We start from the raw sequence: 20,651 nt of genomic DNA on the forward strand, positions 1-20,651 counted from the left end.
AGTTGATAAAAAAAAAAATAATAATTTTTTTTTCCTGGAATACCCCTTTAACCCGGCCTAAAGGACACAGACTATTTTGGTGTTAAGGACAATTCTATTTTTTGCATTTTTGCTTTTTCCTCCTTGTCTTCTAAGAGACATCACTCTTATTTTTCCATCTACAGACCCATTTGAAGGCTTGTTTTATGTGCGACCAATTTTACTTTGTAATGACACTTTTCATTTTACCATAAAATGTACCGCACAACCAAAAAATATATAATTTATGCGGGAAATTGGGAAGAAAATCTAAATTTTGCAACTTTTTGAAGGGTTTCACTTTATGCTGTAAACTTTACTGTAAAAATAACATGTTTTCTTTATCCTGTGGGTCAATATTATTAAAACAATACTCGTGTTTACTGCTGTTGTCTTTCCCAATAGCTCAACACATAATAGGAAGTAATATCAGGATATCTCAGGTAACACTCACTATTTTTGGCATTCAGTGGGATGCTCCATCCAAAAAGGTGTTCAACATCCTTGACATCCATAACATAAAGATTAGAATAATAAATGGCACTCACCACTTATTCCACCATTATTCTGCGATTATTCCACCATTATCAAACAACTGCAGGGGTACACACAGGTGCGTTTGTGGGAGTGACAATTGTTTTACACTTTCTTTGGCTCACATTATCTATTATTGTACTGCTTTAACCCCTTTACGACCACGGACGTATATTTACGTCCTGTGGCCGGCTCCTGACCTGTGAAGTGCGCTTTATATGTGCGGGGTCCCGGTTGCTATCAGCTACCAGGACCCGTGGCTAATACCGGACATCACCGATTGGGCTGATCTCCGGTATTTACCCTTTAGACGCTGCGATCAAAGTCGATTGTGGCATCTAAAACGGGAGAATACACTGCCGGTTAGCTCAGCGGAGCTGTTCAGGGCCGCCACGGTGAAATCACGGCGTCGAGGACAGCCTTCCCGGCTGTCCAAACAGCGTTTGATTTGGTCCAAGCCTAAAATCCAGGCTTGAGCAATCAAGTGCAAAAACACTGATCTATGCATTCCTATTGCAATGCATTGAACAGTGCCTGCAATCAGTGTATGCAGTATTATAGCCCCTAGAGGGGGCTATAACACTGCCTAAAAAAAAGTAAAAAAATAAATAAAAAAGTTAATAAATGTGATTTGACCCCTTCCCTAATAAAAATCAGAATCACCCCCCTTTTCCCATTTAAAAAAAAAAAAAAGTGTGTACGGAAATGTCCTAACCAAAAAAATATATCGTTAAATAAACCTCATGGTCAGTGGCGTACGCGCAAAAGAATTCCAAATCCAAAATGGTGTATTTTTGGTCACTTTTTATACCATAAAAAAATGAATAAAAAGCAATCAAAAAGTCTGATCAAAACAAAAAAGGTACCAATAAAAACTTTAAAAACTTCAGATCCCGGCGCAAAAAATGAGCCCTCATACCGGCCCGTTCGTGGAATAATAAAAAAGTTATAGGGGTAAGAAGATGACCATTTTAAACATATTCATTTTCATGCATGTAGTTATGATTTTTTACAGAAGTACGACAAAATCAAACCTATATAAGTAGGGTATCATTTTAATCGTATGGACCTACAGAATAAAGATAAGGTGTCCTTATTACTGAAAAATGTACTGCCCCTAAAAGTTACAAAACTGTGTTTTTTCTTCAATTTTGTCGCACAATGATTTTTTTTTTTTCCATTTCACCGTAGATTTTTTGGGTAAAATGACTGATGTCATTACAAAGTAGAATTGGTGGCACAAAAAATAAGCCATCATATGGATTTTTAGGTGCAAAATTGAAAGGGTTAGGATTTTTAAAATGTAAGGAGGAATAAACTAAAGTGGAAAAACGCTTGGCCCTTAACCACATAAGGACTTAGGACGTACGCGTATGTCCTAGCTCCCTGGTACTTAAGGACCAAGGATGTACGCGTCCGTCCGTAGGAATTTCGGTCTCCGCCGGGCGGGGACCAGACCGGGGTGGCTACTGATATCGATCAGCAGGCACCCGGTGCAAATGACCAGGGAGGGTCATCAGACCGGCGATTTGCACCGATCCCGGGTCATACGGGTCTATAGTGACCTGGTGACCTGGAAAATAAGGGGGATGGGGGTTGTCCAAGACACCTATGATCCCCCTGAAGGGATAGGAGCGAGGTGGCAGGGGTGCCACCCCTCCTTTTCCTGCTATTGGTTGTCTAGAAGCGACAAGCAATAGCAGATTGGGGGTGGGGGGGTTTAACTTTTGGTTTCCCCGTTCTGCCCACCCACAATAGGCGGGGCAAAATGGCGAAACCGAAGGGGACCGGCGGCAGAAGATCCACTTACCCATCCGAAGGCTGCGGGCGGCGGAAATCGGCGGGCGGCGATGACGTGCGGCTGGCTCACTGGATCCTATGGATACCAGTAAGTTGCCCAGCAACATCTGGAGGGCTACAGTCTGAGACCACTATACAGTGGGGTGTAGTTTCCAAAGGGGTGTAGTTTCCAAAATGATATGCCGTGTGGGGGTTTTCTGCTGTTCTGGCACCATAGGGGCTTCCTAAATGTGACATGCCCCCCAAAAACCATTTCAGAAAAACTCACTCCTTCCCTTCTGAGCCCTCTACTGCGCCTGCCGAATAATTGACATACACATATGAGGTATTTCCTTACTCGAGAGAAATTGGGTTAAAAATTTTGAGAGGATTTTTCTCCTTTTATCCCTTGTAAAAATTCAAAAACTGGGTCTACAAGAACATGCGAGTGTAAAAAATGAAGATTTTGAATTTTCTCCTTCACTTTGCTGCTATTCTTGTGAAACAACTAAAGGGTTAACAAACTTACTGAATGTCATTTTGAATACTTTGGGGGTGCAGTTTTTATAATGGGGTCATTTATGGGGCATTTCTAATATGAAGACCCTTCAAATCTACTTCAAACCTGAACTGGTCCATGAAAAATTCTGATTTTGAAAATTTTGTGAAAAGTTTGAAAATTGCTGCGGAACTTTGAAGCCCTCTGAGGTCTTCTAAAAGTAAAAACATGTCAACTTTAGTATGGAAACATAAAGTAGACCTATTGTATTTGTGACACAATATATAATTTATTTGGAATGTCTATTTTCCTTACAAGCAGAGAGCTTCAAAGTTAGAAAAATGCAAAATTTTCTATTTTTTCATCAAATGTTGGAATTTTTCACCAAGAAAGGATGCAAGTTACCACAAAATTTTACCACTAACATAAAGTAGAATATGTCACGAAAAAACAATCTCTGAATCAGAATGATAACTAAAAGCATTCCAGAGTTATTAATGTTTAAAGTGACAGTGGTCAGATGTGCAAAAAACGCTCTGGTCCTTAAAGCCAAAATGGGCCTGGTCCGGGGTTAAAAAAAATAAAAAAAATAAAATATATATTTTTTTTTTTTACAAAATTATTTTTATGTTTTAAATGTCTCTATTCTGACCCCTATAACTTTCTAATTTTTCTGTATGTGGGGCTGAATGAGGGCTTGTTTTTGGCACAGTGATCTTTAGTTTTTATCGGTATCATGTTTGCGCATATGTGACATTGTGATCACTTTTTTTTTTTATTATTTAGGAATGTTATGTAATTTTGGACCTACCATTTTATTTTAGGGGACCATTACTGTTTTATTTTACTAGTTTGGACATTTACACGTGTGGCGATACCAAATATGTTGATTGATAGTTTTAGTTGATATGATGGGAGTTGTAGTTTTGCAACAGATTGAGACGTACTGGTTAGGAAAATGCATTAAGCTTTCTAATTTCCTGTAAAACAATCCGAATTGGTCATTTGGCACTGCTTATCAAAATCTGTGAGTTTACTTAGGTAAAATGTCCTTGGAGATTGATCAGATTTATCTCAAAAGGCGAAAAGACAAACTTGTTATAGTCTACGTTGCATTTCCTTAAATCGCCGCAGGGCGCGCTGTCCTATAACTTTAGAAACATACACTCATGGGGGGAGATTTATCAAAACCTGTGCAGAGGAAGAGTGGTGCAGTTGCCCATAGCAACCAATCAGATTGCTTCTTTCATTTTCCACAGGCCTCCAAAGAGGCCTGTGGAAAATGAAAGAAGCAATCTGATTGGTTGCTATGGGCAACTGCACCACTCTTCCTCTGCACAGGTTTTGATAAATCTCCCCCATGGACCCCATTTGTAAGTTTACAAAATTGATCAGTGTATAAATCATTTTGCATGTCTTTAGATTCCCTGTCCATTCAGCGAATATCAATGCGCACATCCTTTTTCTTTGATTCTATTTAACCTTGCAGCTTTGCAAACAATGACCTCCTGTTCTGTAAGCTCTGCATTAGAGTAGACTTGCACACCAGTTTTTCCTGCCGTTTCGATCTTGGCTCCAAACGCAACTTACGTAGGAAAATTTGCAAGTACGTGCTTTTTCGTGTATGTTTCAGGATACGCAAACATCATACCCACAGGCTTCAAGATACTGAGATATGAGAAGTTGTTGTATGTATTTGGCAGATACAGGCAGCAAAAGAAACTTTACAATGTTGAACATCCCAACAAACAGCTCCTTGTGGCTCAGCTTTCTTGATCCCGGCGATTATGATATTTGGGTTCACTGCAGTCACAGCTGGGATGTGGGGCTGACCGCCTTATGTAAAACAGAAGTACGGGACTGCAAATTAATTTGTTCATTAACTTAAAATGTTCCCATCAGACTGCAGTATAGCTATAAGAAACACATCCTTAGGTCTTGTTCACACTATGGAAATTAAAGGTGGAATCCGCAAGGAATGTCCGTGTGGCTCCCGCCTTGCAGCGTTCTTCCATTGACTTCAGTGGGCTTTCTGTTTCTGTGTTAACAGCGGAATTTCTGTCAGGAATTGAATTCCGAAAAGAAGATTGAACATGTGCAAAAATTTCCATGCTGAATTCCATAGTGTGAATATACCCTTAAAGGGGTTATCCAGGAAAAAAAACTTTTTTTTTATATATCAACTGGCTCCAGAAAGTTAAACAGATTTGTAAATTACTTCTATAAAAAAATCTTAATCATTTCAGTACTGATGAGCTGCTGAAGTTGAGTTGTTCTTTTCTGTCTAAGTGCTCTCTGATGACACGTGTCTCGGGAACTGCCCAGTTTAGAAGCAAATCCACATAGCAAACCTCTTCTACTCTGTGCAGTTCCCGAGACAATCAGAGATGTCAGCAGAGAGCACTGTTGCCAGACAGAAAACAACAACTCAACTTCAGCAGCTGATAATTATTGGAAGGATTAATATTTTTTTAATAGAAGTAATTTACAAATCTGTTTAACTTTCTGGAGCCAGTTGATATATATAAAAAGTTTTTCCCTGGAATACCCCTTTAAAGCTCATTCACTATATGGGTATAATTCCTCTTAAATATAACTGTTGGAAATTCTGATTTACCATCCTTCCATTGTCCTTAATAAGATTCTGCTGCACCATGCACACTGAAGGATTCCACCACAGAAATTCCACCAAAATTCCACCACAGAAATTTAAATTAAAGTTTCTTCCGAAAGAATGAGCACATTCCTTCATTTGACGGATCCACTTGGATATGTGTTGCTGTCAATGGTGATTGAGCATGTCCATGCAGTCGTGGCACTGACTGAATCAGTTGGCGCTGCAAAATGTCCGCCCTTAGGCCTTGTTCACACAGCGGAATTTCCTTGCAGAATTCCACCAGAACATTATGCTTGGAAATTCCACAAAATTTACTGTACTTTGAATTGAATGGGAATTCCGCTGTCCTATTTGCACAGCAGAAATTCTGCTGCGGAAATTCTGCTTTCCTGATTTTGAAAAATTATAAGACCTGTCTTAAAATTTTGCAGGATTCTGGGCAGAATCCCACTTACCTCAATGGGGGGTTGAATTTCGGCAGAATTCTGTGTTTTGAGAACACAGAAATTGAGCTGAAATTCTGCTTAATTTCTGCAAAACTGCAAAAATTGTACAGCAAGTTTTGCAGAACGGAATTACGAGCTCATTAGCAGAATGTCCGCCATTTGAACATAGCCTTAGGCCTTAGGCTATGTTCACACAGAAAATTTCCATGCGGACATTGCCCAGACAGCGGAGCGCCGGCAGAACATGTCAGCGCTTGGAAATGCTCCGTCTCATAGACAACAGTGCATTTCCTTGCGGAGTCCGCAAAATAAATAGACGTCTATTCTTTCTGCGGATATCGGATTTAGAATTTATGTGAACAGCAGAATCCAGTTGAAATCAAAGGGACTCTGCTGCTGCGGAATTCCAGTGCTGAATTCCTGACAGAAATTCCATCGTGTGAACGCTGAGGAAAGATTCCTTGCTAAAATTTTAAAGCACAAATCCTTTTTCTACTCCATGCTAAAATTAAATGGAAATAAATAATGAACGGGGTTATTCCAGGAAAAAAACTTTTGATATCAACTGGCTCCAGAAAGTTAAACAGATTTGTAAATGACTTCTATTAAAAAATCTTAATCCTTTTAATAATTATCAGCTGCTGAAGTTGAGTTGCTGTTTTCTGTTTGGCAACAGTGCTCTCTGCTGACATCTCTGCTTGTCTCGGGAACTGCACAGAGTAGAAGAGGTTTGCTATGGGGATTTGCTTCTAAACTAGACAGTTCCCGAGACAGGTGTCATCAGAGAGGACTTAGACATAAAAGAACAACTCAACTTCAGCAGCTCACAAGTACTGAAAGGATTAAGATTTTTTAATAGAAGTAATTTACAAATCTGTTTAACTTTCTGGAGCCAGTTGATATATAAAAAGTTTTTTCCTGGAATACCCCTTTAAGTGGAATTAGTGCTTGTTTAGCTCGGAATTTGCAGTTCCATTGTCTTCCAGCTGGATTTGGATTAACATCAGAAATTTCTGCACGGAAAACAAAATTGTAAGCAAAGTTGCAGAAATCCAATTGCAGTCAATGGGAGGCTTATTCCAGGGGAAATTCATGATTCCAGGCGGGGTTCGCAAAATCGGCATAAATGCCTTAAATTACTCAGTGTGCAGGAGCTCTTACATAGGTTGTATGGAAAATCATTGTTAATCAATGTGTGTTGCAAAGAAAAAATAAAATACATGATGTGTGTATGTATATATATATATATATATATATATATATATATATATAAATGTAATTTTTTTTTCTACAGGTGTATATTCTGCTATTGCCAAAGAAAAGCGAAGGCACAGATCTCACAGATATTTGTGTCTAAGAGTTGGGAAGCCAATGAGAAAAACGTTTGTGTCTCAAGCCAGTGCATCAATGCAGCAGTACGCACAGCGGGACAAGCTGGAATACTGGTTTGCTGTTCCCCATGAAAGGTATCTAGCTGCGTCATTTCATTATTTTTTTTTTTTTTTTTAAAGTAAAGTTTTTATTTAAGGCATATGAATATTGATAATGACAAGAATAATCGCCAACCACGACCAATAAAACATGAAGGCATGCTTATGTCAGCACATACATAAAATAATTAGGATACAGTCAATCGACAGACACATGGAGAGTCAGTCAAGGGGGACAAAAAGAAATTAGAAAAAGGGAAGGAAAGAAAGGTATAGACCAATGGAGAAAAAGAAAGATAATTCAAAGGATAACAAGAACAGGGGGAAAGAGAAAGGGAGTAGCAGATTAAACTGAGAAACCACTTACCACAGGGATCAGCCATGACTCCTTGAGCTGCAGGAGAGGGTGTATAAGCTAGTGTAGGGCAGAGGATGAAACCTCAGGGGAGTATACCTAAAGGAGATGACCTAGAGAGGTTGAGGGGAAGTTTGGGAGTGGAGGTCTCTAAAATCAGATGAAGAGAGAAACTCAAGCCATGGAGACCAGATCCTGTAGTGTTTGTCCACACAGCATCTGGAATCAGCTAGGAGTTCTTCCATTGTATGTAGGTGAGCTATTTCCTGAAGACAAGCCCGAAAGGGTAGGAGGTAGAGTGGATCTCCATAATCTCGGTATTACTGTCCTGGCAGCCAGAAGAAGAAAGCGAAAAAGAGAGCCAGACCATCGTGACAAAGGGGAAGGGAGGATGGAGAGTAAGGGGAGGGTTTTCGGGTCAAGGAGCAGGCGGACGCGAGTCAGTCGATGTAATACATCTAGGACCTTGGTCCAGAATGGGATGAGGATCGAACAAGTCAGCCAGATATGTTGGATGGAGCCACCAGGGGCCCCACATCACCAGCACACATCCGGTAAGGAGGGACAAAAACGAGAAAGAAGAACTGGGACTTAGTCCCACCTGGTCAGTAATTTATAATTCGTTTCCCGATCCACAAAGGTCAGACTATCGGGAACAGGTTTCTCGATCATCAGGGAGGATCAGGTCTTGCGCTTCTGCCTTTGAGGTAAAGGTACAGGTGGAGGAACGTCCATTCTAGGGTGATGAATTCGCTCCCCAGGGGTGCTTGTAGCAACATTTTATTTTATGTGAATGTGTCTTTTTATGACTTTTGAGATTTGTGCTTTTTAGGGTGCGTTCCCACCTGGCGTATATGCAGCGTATTTCACGCTGCGCAAAATTTACGGCAGCAGCGGGAAATACGCTGCGTATTACTTGCTCACGATACACACAGGGCTTTCCGGCGGCAGCCCTATGTGTGCAGTGAGTTTTGGAGGCGGAGCCGCCGGCACAGTCATGCCAGCACATGGCCCCGCCTCCAAAACTCACTGCACGCATAGGGCTGCCGCCGGAAAGCCCTGTGTGTATAGTGAGCAAGGAATATGCAGCGTATTTCCCGCTGCTGCCGTAAATTTTGCGCAGCGTGAAATATGCTGCATATATGCCGTATGGGAACGCACCCTTAATCATTTCATGGGTATATAGGTTTTTATGACCACACACGTTGCTGATATTACGTCTCCCAAACCTGATATAGTCTGGTTTTCCCAGGCTTGTTAGGCTATGTTCACATGCCCGAATTTCAGTTCAGTGGGATTCTGCTGCACTGTGCACACAGCGGAATTTCCGCATGAGATATTTCTGGTGCGTAAATTCCAATTCCGGTGTCTGCACAAAGAATGGATAGTTTCTGTGTGGACATTCTGATGTCTGAACATAGCCTTACAGTGAAACATGGCTCACTAAGCAGATCTGATGTTTAGGACCATATACAGTGATCCCTCAACTTACAATGGCCTCAACATACAATGGTCTTTTCTGGACCATTGTAACTTGAAACCAGACTCAACATACAATGCTACAGACAGTCCAGATCTGTGAAATGTGTCAATGGCCGGAAGAACTGACCAATCAGAATGGACATTCACTGGTAAAACCCCTGTATTACTGAAGTGCATGCACTGACTGGAGTCTGGTAGCTCCCCCTACAGGGAGGTATTACATGTTCTGTACACTTTACCTATGCATGGTTAGCTGCTCCTTTGGACACCAGGTGAGGGCGGCTCCATTTTACATTTTTAGGACATTGCGTGAAGAAGCTCCTGTCCTCTACATAGACCAGCGTTGCCCAACCAGGGTGCCTCCAGCTGTTGCAAAACTACAACTCCCAGCATGCCCGGACAGCCTTTGGCTGTCCGGGCATGCTGGGAGTTGTAGTTTTGCAACAGCTGGAGGCACCCTGGTTGGGAAACGCTGACATAGACAGTGATTTACTCTTTCTTACCTTTATATGTAAGGACTTGCTTTAGCTGTATTAGTTATCTACTTATTTTTGTTTAATCCTCACTTTTTCCTAGTTTTGGATGACATTTTGGTGGCTTCAGAACCAATTGCCAGGTTTCCATAGAGTTATGGTCTCAACATACAATGGTTTCAACATACAATGGTCATCCTGAAACCGATTAATATTGTAACTTGAGGGACCACTGTACAGCTAAGGCAGTGTTTTCCAAACAGTGTGCCTCCAGCTGTTGCAAAACTACAACTCCCAGCATGCCCGGACAGCCAACGGCTGTCCGGGCATGCTGGGATTTGTGGTTTTGCAACAGCTGGACACGCACGGTTTGGAAAACACTGAACTAAGGAGTGGGATCCTACATAAGCACCAATACTAAGGAGTGACATAGGAATTATTACTCTCGATATACATACATAAAGAACAGAAATATCTGCAAATAAAACTTAATTTCTACAAGACCTATTCAAATGAATTTGACTGTCGCGAAAATTTCTGCAAGAAATCTGCCGAATAGGATAACAGCCCCCATTAGGCTCTTTCTTAAAATGGAATAAGAGCTGAGCGGCCATCAGGTGCAACAGAGGAATCTGACCTTGTATTATAACCTACTGAACACAATAGATATGTAGTACTTTATGCTCATTCTCATGTCATTCTGTGCTAGAAATGTCTGGGTGACCTGAACAAAAACACAGAAAGGCTCCATACAGCTTATTGGACTGTTACCAGGGATACTGAGTTTAGAAAATAGCTTTGGCTTTTGTGGTTTTATTTTACTAAACCTTGCTCTAATGGAAGTCATCTCGACCAAAAATGTTAGGAATTATTACAAAAAATTTAAATGGACCGTATTTATGTTTTTTTTTTTGCCCTTAAGTAGCCTCTGCAACACAGTCTGCAAGGCCGTATGATATATTCACATCAGTGATTGACGCAAAGCCACTAGATACTGTAAGGCAGCGGTGCCTATATACAGTAGTAGCAAAAAAGATAGATCGGTGCACTCACCCTCCGGATAAAAGAATGTAGCTTTATTTCATATCCAAGCGATTAAAATCCAATGTTTTGCGGAGCCCTTTCAGGCAGGAGATTCTCACCGGGCGGGCGATGGCAGCCGTTTCACACACAGCGGTGCATCATCCGGCCCATTGGGCACAACCAAAAGAAAAGAAATTGGTGCAGGCAGCCTGTTGCCCCTGGTTGCAGGCCCAAAGTCCAGACGAAAAAGATGAAAACGATTGCAGCGCTCAAAAATAGCTGGAAAAAGTGTAGGTAGCTTTATTCTATGCCAAAATACAGATTTCTATTTTGACATGGAATAAAGCTACCTACACTTTTTTCCACTATTTTTGAGCGCTGCAGTCGTTTTCATCTTTTTTTTGTCTGGACTTTGGGCCTGCAACAGGCTGCCTGCACCAATTTATTTTCTTTTGGTTTCTATATAAATGTATATGGAGTGCTGTTGGCCAGTCCGCTGAAATGATAGTTTAGTGACGAATAAAATTTAGCATGTGCTATTTTTCTTTTTTTCTACGGTAAACTACTGGCTCCTCGACAGACCCCATTGAAGTCAATGGGCCCTTTCAGGACCCAGTGTTGTCAGTTGTGCTCCAACCCATTTTTGGGCTGTTCGGTGAAAAAAAAAAATAAAAGAAAAAGAAAAGATCCATATGGACCCAGAATGGGACAGAGCACAACAGCAATGTGAACCTAGCCTTACTTATTTTTTTGTGCTTATTACTGTATTTTTCGCCCTGTAGGATGCACCGGCGTATAAGAGGCACCCAATTTATAGGTGCAAAATCTAAAAAAAATAAAGATTTTGAACCCAATAGTGGTCTTCAACCTGCGGACCTCCAGATGTTGCAAAACTAAAACTCCCAGCATGCCCTGACAGCCGTTGGCTGTCCGGGCATGTTGGGAGTTGTAGTTTTGCAACATCTGGAGGTCTGCAGATTGAAGACCACTGCATAGGAGGTAATACTCACGTGTCCCCGCCGCTCCGGACCCGTCACCGCTGCCCTGGATGTCGCTCCATCGCTGTCGCCGTGTCCCCGTCGCTCCGGAACGTCTCTGCTGCCGGCCGGGTATCCTCGCTCTCCGTCGCCACCATCACGTCGTTACGCACGCCGACGCACGTACGCGACGACGTGATGATGAGGAAGGAGAGCGCCGGCCATACAGGGGATCCCTGAACGGAGAAGACACCGAGGAGACAGGTAAGGTCCCTCCAGGTGTCCTGTAAGCACTAACCCGGCTATTCAGTCGGGCTGTTCGGGACCGCCGCGGTGAAATCATTTTCCCTTCCGACGCGGCGGTCAGCTTTGATCGCCGCGTCTGAAGGGTTAATACAGGGCATCACCGCGATCGGTGATGTCCTGTATTAGCCGCGGGTCCCGGCCGTTGATGGCCGCAGGGACCGCCACGATAGGGGTGTATTCGCCGTATAAGACGCAACGACTTTTTCCCCCCAGTTTTGGGGAAGAAAAAGTGCGTCTTATACGACGAAAATACGGTATATTGTACTTCTGGACTGCTTTGTTAGGCTGGGTTCACACCATGTTTTTGCAATACAGTTCCCGTATCAGGTTTTTGATTTAAAAAAATGGTTTCTTCAAAACCGGACTAAACTGTATCAAAACGTTTAGACAAATTTTTATTTGTATACGGTTTAAAAAATTACCGGCTGCATCCGATTTTTAAGAAAAAAAACGTATACGTTTTTAACTTTTCATTCCATTATGAATAAAGTTTTACTTGTTTGATTGAAATTCCAAGAAAAAAAACTGAGCAAAGACAAAAACCGTATGGTGAAAACCGAATGGAACCGTACGCACATACAGTTCTGTACGGTTCCCATTGGCTCCCATGTTAAAAAAAAACATTTACAATTTAATACAGTTTTTCACCCGGACTAAAAACCGTGGTAGGCCACGGTTTTCTGTCTGGAAAAAAAAAAGTAAAAAACCGTATGCTTTGAAAAACGTTGACAACCGTATACATTATGGTGCATACGGTTTTGAATGGGAAGTCTACAGGCACGGTTTTCTGTACAGTTGCATACTGTATGCCGAAACCGTATGGTAAAATCGTGGTGTGAACCCACCCTTATACTGGTGTAGAAGTAAAGTGCGGATGCCAAATCAAAAACCTCTGTGCCTTTTATGAGTAAAATGTTGTGTTTTTATCCCCCTAACAGAACGGACCATCTTTACTCCTTTTTCATTCAGTGGAGCCCTTCTATTTATGCTGAAGAAATCGGAGAATGCTCAAGAGAGCCAGGATTTGTGGTAATGAAAAGGAACGAAGAACCGGAGAGCTCTGAGGGGTCCTCCAATGATTCCCCCACAAGATTATGGGAGGTATGAAATGTGACTATATTGGCCTGCAACCCTAAATCTACTAAAACAAAAGAGTGGTCATATGTAAGATCCTACAAGATCTTGAAACAAACATGAGCAAAATCGTTGCCAATGTTTGTTTTTTTTGTTTTGAAAACTTTCTATTCTGAGACCAAATTTGCTGAATTTGTAAATTAAATATGGTAAATATTTAAACAGTCAAAAGACAAAGGCAAAATCGAACTTTTTACAGATTTGCTCATTCATGGTATCTGGTACAGTGTTTCCAAACCAGGGTTTGCAGAACTAAGACTCCCTGCATTCGGCTGTCCGGGCATGCTGGGAGTTGTAGTTTTGCAACAACTGGAGACACCCTGGTTGGGAAACACTGATTTGGTTGCAGCAGTATTTTTTTAATTTATTTATTTTTATATATACAACACGTACTGTTTATCTTTACATGTTTTCCTTCATTTGCACAGTTAATGTCAGGAACTGAACTTGTAGCCACAAGTCACATGTGTCTCATGTCTAACATTGAAATTCTAAATGTAACTAACTGGAAAATATGCAGTAAGTGTTCACAAGGATAATCGGCCTGGGTTGTTCTCATATAACCTCAAGGAAATTTGAGTGTAAAGGATGCGCAAATATCTATCAATTACTTGTAAGTACATAAGCTTCATCCATAATACTGGTTGTGTTTGCATAGTGTTATGTATGCCTAGTATGGAGGTGTGTAAGAGAGAAGCACATTGTGACGCCCCCACACTCATACTTACCTTGTGTCCTTTATTCGATTAACCTTCTGTTCACTTATGTGGTCAGTAAGATTGTGAAGCTGTACGTGTACTCAGCAGGAGGTGAAAAGGATTCTGGGTTATCAGGGGGAGGGGGGCTCCTGTTCAGGACTATCATCTGTTAGGCCAGTGTTTCCCAACCAAGGTGCCTCCAGCTGTTGCAAAACTACAACTCCCAGCAGGCCCGGACAGCCAAAGACTTCTGTATTGTGAACACATGCACACTCCGCCAAGATGAGCACCCCTGTGCATGAAGGGGTCAGAAGCAATCTAACATATGTAGCCACCCCAAGTAAGCTTTATGGCTCATCTTAAGAAGGAAAACTTTAGTCTGCGTTCCCCCGGGCTGATGAGAGAGCGATAAACCACACCACAAACGTAGGGAGTAGAGATGAGCAAACTTACAGTAAATTTGATTCGTCACGAACTTCTCGGCTCGGCAGTTGATGACTTATCCTGCATAAATTAGTTCAGCTTTCAGGTGCTCCCGTGGGCTGGAAAAGGTGGATACAGTCCGAGGAGACTCTTTCTTAGGACTGTATCCACCTTTTCCAGCCCACCGGAGCACCTGAAGGCTGAACTAATTTACGCAGGATAAATCATCAACTGCCGAGCCGAGAAGTTTGTGACGAATCGAATTTACTGTAAGTTCGCTCATCTCTAGTCGGGAGGATGGTTTGTGGGTTTTGCCTCCCATTATGAGTTTTTAGCGGCTCTTTATATCTGTTTGCATTTCTCCTATCGTAGTTAGAATTCGATTTAGCAGGCGGCCACGACTTTTATAATCACAATAAATGAGACTTTCTCTGCAGACAGAAGGGGCCATTGTGGCGTTCACTGGGGCAGCCGCCGTCCAGCTGATGACTGTGGGAATGGCCGTGTAATCCGATTTACTTTTAAGTGCTTGTGAATTATCTATTTCTTCACCGAGGATAGGTCTGAAGCAGACTTTGCATGTCTTCATGATGCCTTTATGATGGTGTTTCTCAACCAATGCACCTCCAGCTGTTGCAAAGCTACAACTCCCAGCATGCCCGGACAGCCAGCGGCTGTCCGGGCATGCTGAGAGTTGTAGTTTTGCAACAGCTGGAGGTGCATTGGTTGGTAAACACTGCCTTTATGATGTCATCAAGGTGATTTAGCCCTTCCTCTTTTAACCCTTTGCAATTAGGGTTTGCCCCATTGCTATCTCATAGCAATTGCTTTTGTTGCGATTGTCGACTTGCATTGCAGATGCCCAGAACACCATCCTGTTCTCCTCGCACGTAACCAATGCACAGACTGCAATCTATTCAGCTTTGCAATGGTGCACTGGCCCTTTAAATGACACTCTCTTTTTACTGAGTCATCTGCACTCCAACCAAACTCTGATTAGACCAAGCCCTTAAAGGCAAGACCGGTTTTCTTACTAGCTGCCGGGGCTGTCAGTCATTGGAGTGCAGCTCTGTGGTTACTGTGTCACCGCAGCTGTGTGTGTGTACATACTGGGAACCGATGGAGGAGCGAGAGCATGTGTGGCCGTGGTTCTGATGTCAAACATTAATGTTCGCTCTCTACGAAAGGGAAATGTCTCGCTTTTGGTATGGCAAGAAGTCAAGGAAGCACCAGACTGCGAATCACAAGTACTCATTGGTAAATGTGCGCGCATCTCCTGCTGCTAGAGAGTCGCCTTTTGTCTGTATAGCTGCAGGATGTGGCTGTATAAAAGTTTTTTTTTTCACTGCATTCGTGATTTTATAAGTATAGACAGGGGTGTATGATGTGACGGCGGCAAAATCTGTAGGGGGGGCTGCCAGGTCCTGAGGAGCTGGTGACTTGTCAGGGTTATTGTCTGTGGCGCCATTCATTGTCGCCTCTAAGGCCACCATCATTGCTGTTTTATTGTGTGTGTGTGTGTGTGTTGTGTGTGTTTTTTTTTTTTTTTTTTTTTTGTGCATATATTCTTAGTTGGTCTGTCTGTGGTATTACGGCTTTGAGTTTTGTACCTTATATGGAGAGCGGGGCTCCTACATAACGTGTAGGGGAGGGCAATGTGTTGTAATGCATAAACTTGGGCTGTGTGCGTACTTGAAGTGTTTGGCATTAGGTTCTGGTTGGGTCTTTTATATCATTCTGAAAATCATGCCTGAAAATATACTTCGTTGCAGTTATTAGAGCAGTATCTCTTAACTAGCATGCCTACTACTATTCCCTGCATGCCCGGACAGCCGTAGGCATGCAGGGAATTGTAGTTATGCAACAGCTGGAGGCACCCTGGTTAGGAAACACTAATCTTATGGCCGAGAATGTATGTGTATAGGGTAGTGTTTCCCAACCAGGGTGCCTTTTGCAACAGCTGGAGGCACTTTGTTTGGGAAACGCTTTATTAGAGAAAAGTGGGGGCTCTCATTCGTTAGGCAGAGCTGTGAAAAGTGTTTACAGCCCATTCATAAAAAAAAAAAATATATATATAATAATAAATTTAAAAAAAAAAAATATATATATATATATATATATATATATATATATATAATATTGCTAAATCATCGGTAGTTGCAGTATCTTGTAATACCTTTTTTTATTGGACTGACAAGATTATGTAGAGACAAGCTTTCGGGATTCCTCCCTTTATCAAGTCATAAGCATTTGATAAAGGGAGGAATCCCGAAAACTCATCTCTACAAAATCTTGCTAGTCCAATAAAAAAGGTATTACAAGATACAGCAACTACATTATATATATATATATATATATATATATATATATATATATATATATTTCATGATACTTAATTTTCCCCTGTGGGAATGCTTCAGGGAAATAGAGCTGTTACTATCAGACACCCCTTTAAGAGCTGTTGCTATCAGACACCCCTTTAAGAGCTGTTACTATCACCCCCCCCCCCTTTAAGATCACTGTTTAGAATCTCTGTGTATCCATTATTTTTAATGCAGAGTTTGTGCAAAGCTACCAACTCCCTTTTGCACTGAGAACCTGCGGCGGTCTGGCCATGATGGCAGTAGTAGTTCTGCAATAGTTGATGAACCACAGGTTGTCAAAGTTGCCTAAACCCACCGATTTTGTGCCAAAGTGCTGACCATCTTAATGTGTATGGTGGCCTTGTGACTGTCCCCACCATTCTCTTCTCAAAGACAAATGCCAGAGCTGCACTTCTCTACTGCTGGAGCTGCACTTTCGTTTATCTTATTCTGAATTGGGCCATATGGTGCATTTTTGTTTGTTTTCATAAATGTTAAAAGGTGGAGGGGGGGGGGGGGATCAAATATGAGCAGAATGTATACGAATTGACTGAACTTCAACTTCTGCAACTTCAAATCCTGTGCATCAAATATGTACATCAAATATTTTTGTACACAGCTAAATTAAAAGTACTGTAACTAAACAGTGAAACAAAGTATACAAATAGAAGGTTGCAGCAACACTCTTGGTCAAAAAATGTATTCTCTTTGAGCAAATCGTGTCCCCCATCCACCATGCGGAGGTGGCCTCACTTCGGAGGGGACCCTAACACGCTCATTCTACTCACCTCTGTTTCATTGTCACACAGTTAATGACTAAGTGCCAAGCAGTGACAAAACTAAACTGCCAACACGTACCCTTAAAGCCACACTCTAGCGCAGTTTTTCCCAACTACGGTGCCTCCGGCTGTCCAGGCATGCTGGGAGTTATAGTTTCGCCACAGCTGGAGGCACGCCGGTTGGGAAACACTGCTCTAGCAGAATGTAGACATAGTAAGGGTATAGGAGTGCCCAGTACCCAGTTCGGCACTGCCATTTCATTGCTGATTTGTAAACACCGTCGATCCCGCTACTTCCCTCCCAGCATGATATAGGAGTAAAGTGTTTTGCTGGTGTTTCTACCCCTGAAACTGTTTTACAGTCTCGTCATATAACTAGGGCTACATGGCCATTTGGTAATGTGTTATGCTGCATCGTATGATTGTCAGTCTGGTCACATTATGACCTGCAACTTAACACAGCTGTAGCAACGTATCCAAACCTGTTGCGGCTTAGGTCGCAGGTTGTACACGACTTTGCTAGCATTGAACTCTGTGTATGTCACGTGTAACTGCTTGCTATCTATTTGGAATTTGGCCCTTTTTTTTTCTTTCCAATTTCCTTTAGGCCTTGTTGCCATAAGAAAAATAAATAAATAAAAATGCTATAAATATATATATAATCTCCCACTGTTTTCAATAGGAATATGTGTCCTCGTTCATACACTTGTTGCTATACGACCCTTATTTCAAATATATGCTGAAAATGCATCAGAAAGCCAGGAATGCAGATTAGCTCCATTGCTTAGGGCTTATCCTTAATCATGTTTAAGAAAAAGGAAAAAAAAAAAGTGAAACTGTGCATCAGAAATCAGCAATATGCCATGTTAACCCAGCCATACAGCCAAATTGTAACTGTAGTATAGCGGTACAGCTGCAATTCCCAGACGGTGCATTCAAATGTTTTCTTTGTGCGACATGATATCGCACCAATGTTTACGTGTACCTTTACCAAGTACACATCCTCTTTCTCATACAGATCCGGGTTTTCATTGCTGGTAAAAATCTGTCTGTATTTAGATGGGGTTGTCCAGAATTTAGGGATACGTGGCTGCTTTCTTCCACAAACAATACCGCACTTGTGCACAGCTTGTGTGTGTTTTGTAGCTCAGCTCCATTAAAGTGAATGAGACAGAGCTGTAGTGCTGTTTTTGGTAGAAAGCTGCTGCATGTCTCTTCCTGAACAACCCTTGTAGATACAGTAGAGTTTCCTAACTAGTGTGCCTCCAGCTGTTGCAAAACTACAACCGGTAGAATGTTTAACTCTTTGTACGGATGTACCTTCCACCAGCAGAATCCTGCCACAGTGATTCTGTAGTGTGCACAGAGCAGCATAAGCCCAGAAGCAAAAACTAAAAGACTCTGCTGCAGGCGGTATTCTGTCAGATGAATGTCTGCATTGTGGACGGGCCCTTAAAATGTCTTTTAGGCACTTTTTTATGCCAATCACGGCAGTTTGGTAAAGTTTTGACGACAATAAGCCATAAGGTGTCATAAAGATGAGAAAAATGTCTATTAGCTTGTGTCTGATAGGTCACATTATTTGACACATTCGGCATAATTTCTAGTACACTAATGCATGGCATATTGATGTGTGGCAAATAGTTCTGGTTAAAGGGGTACTCCACTTCCCAGCATTACTGAACATTTGGTTCCAAACGCTGGGTGCGGGCTTGGGGGGTTGTCCTGCCCCCTTGAAATGTCACTCCCCGACCCTCGTTACCCCTGCCCCCTCATTGCAAGTCTATGGGAGGGGTTGTGACGTTACGATGGGCAGGGAGTGACGTCACGAGGGGGCGTGGTGACCCCCCGAAGCCCGCACCCAGCGTTCTGAACTAAATGTTCCAAACACTGGGGAGAGGAGCACCCCTTTAAGGATAGGGTCACACATGCTGTACTTTGCTGCATATTTTCTGTGTATTATCCTTCCCATTGAAGTCAATGGATAGCAAAATACAAAGCTGATGTTGCTACCCATTGACTTCAATGGTTAAAAAGATACACAGCAGCAAATACACAGCAAAATATGGCACATGTGACCTAGCCTATGGCCAACTAGTGTGCCTCCAGCTGTTGCAAAACTACAACTCCCATGGGATAGACCAGAACACACACAGTATGCTTGTTTCCCACAGCAGCGATGATGCCCAGCATTTGTCGGATGTTAGGCTCCTTTTATGAGCATTCACCCATTATTAAAGATCCGTTTTTGGTGTAAAAACGGGTGTACAATAATGGATGAAATAACGGGTGCTAATGGCTGAATAAATATTCATCCGTTAAGACACGTTATAACATCCCTCATGTATGGCTGTAACACCTCTGCCTACAGACTCCCACAGCCGGGACTACTACTACTCCCATCATGGAACAGACTTGTTTCTATGATGGGAGTAGTAATTCCCCGGCTGCGGGAGTCTGCAGACAGCTGGGGAGACTACATTAGTGTTTGTACCACTACCCCCATCATGGAACAGAGTCTGTAGAACAGGGGCTGAGGGATTGATCACACCGGGTTTCACTTCTGAGATCCAAAGTTATTAAGCAGGGGAGCGGGCGGCATGCTCCACAACCCTGTTATGTATCGTGTGTTTTAACTTTCATTTTTGAATCCCCTCGGGGAGCCCTGAATGGCCGGTACTGAGGAGCCATTCAGGGATCTCAGTGGGAGATTTAAAAATGAACATTGTGAGTGGCAGTGGGGGCCATATCTATATTAAAAGCGCTGTGGGGGGCAAGATATAGCGCTGCAGGGGGGGAGAGGCAGACATATAGCCTATATATCTAGCCCCCCAGCGCATTTATAATATGCCCCCTGGCACTATGCGCTGCTAATAGAAATACTTTTCATTCATAGTGCTGCAGGGGTATATGTATGTAGAAGCGCTCCCCCAGCACATCTTTATACAAATGCCGGCACTGCGCTATGTATGAAAAGTATTTCGATCAGCAGCATCGGGCCGGCTGATGCTGCCGCTAGAATGCTTTTCACATATAGTGCTGCGGTGACATATGTATATAAATGGCTGCGCTGCGAGGGTATATTATACATGCGCTGCTGGGGATATATATGTATAAATGCGCTGGCGGGGGTCATATCTTAATTAATGCGCCGCAGGGGGCATATTATAAATGTACTGGGGGGCTAGATATATAGGCTATATTTCTTCCCCCCCCCCCCCCCCCCGCAGCGATATATCTCTTGGGCACACACACCCACACGGTACATCGCAGGGGGAGTGCAGCATGCCGCCCGCTTCCCTGCTTAATAGCTTT

General features: G+C 42.4%; 1 protein-coding gene across 5 annotated transcripts in view; it reads left to right on the top strand.

The window, feature by feature from the left end:
- Nucleotides 1–20,651, top strand: part of OXR1 (oxidation resistance 1) — a 618,048-nt gene that overhangs the window by 560,138 nt on the left and 37,259 nt on the right. For 3 of the 5 annotated variants that reach the window (XM_056522574.1, XM_056522575.1, XM_056522578.1), the window contains 2 exons: nt 7,188–7,359; nt 12,878–13,040. In XM_056522574.1, the coding sequence (XP_056378549.1) occupies nt 7,188–7,359; nt 12,878–13,040 (335 nt within the window). Of the gene's footprint in view, nt 1–7,187; nt 7,360–12,877; nt 13,041–15,018; nt 15,452–20,651 lie in introns of those variants that run through there. The other 2 variants (XM_056522576.1, XM_056522577.1) reach the window with 2 other exon arrangements.

Source organism: Hyla sarda, chromosome 5 (genome assembly GCF_029499605.1).
Source record: "Hyla sarda isolate aHylSar1 chromosome 5, aHylSar1.hap1, whole genome shotgun sequence".
NCBI classification, from domain to species: Eukaryota; Metazoa; Chordata; class Amphibia; order Anura; family Hylidae; genus Hyla; species Hyla sarda.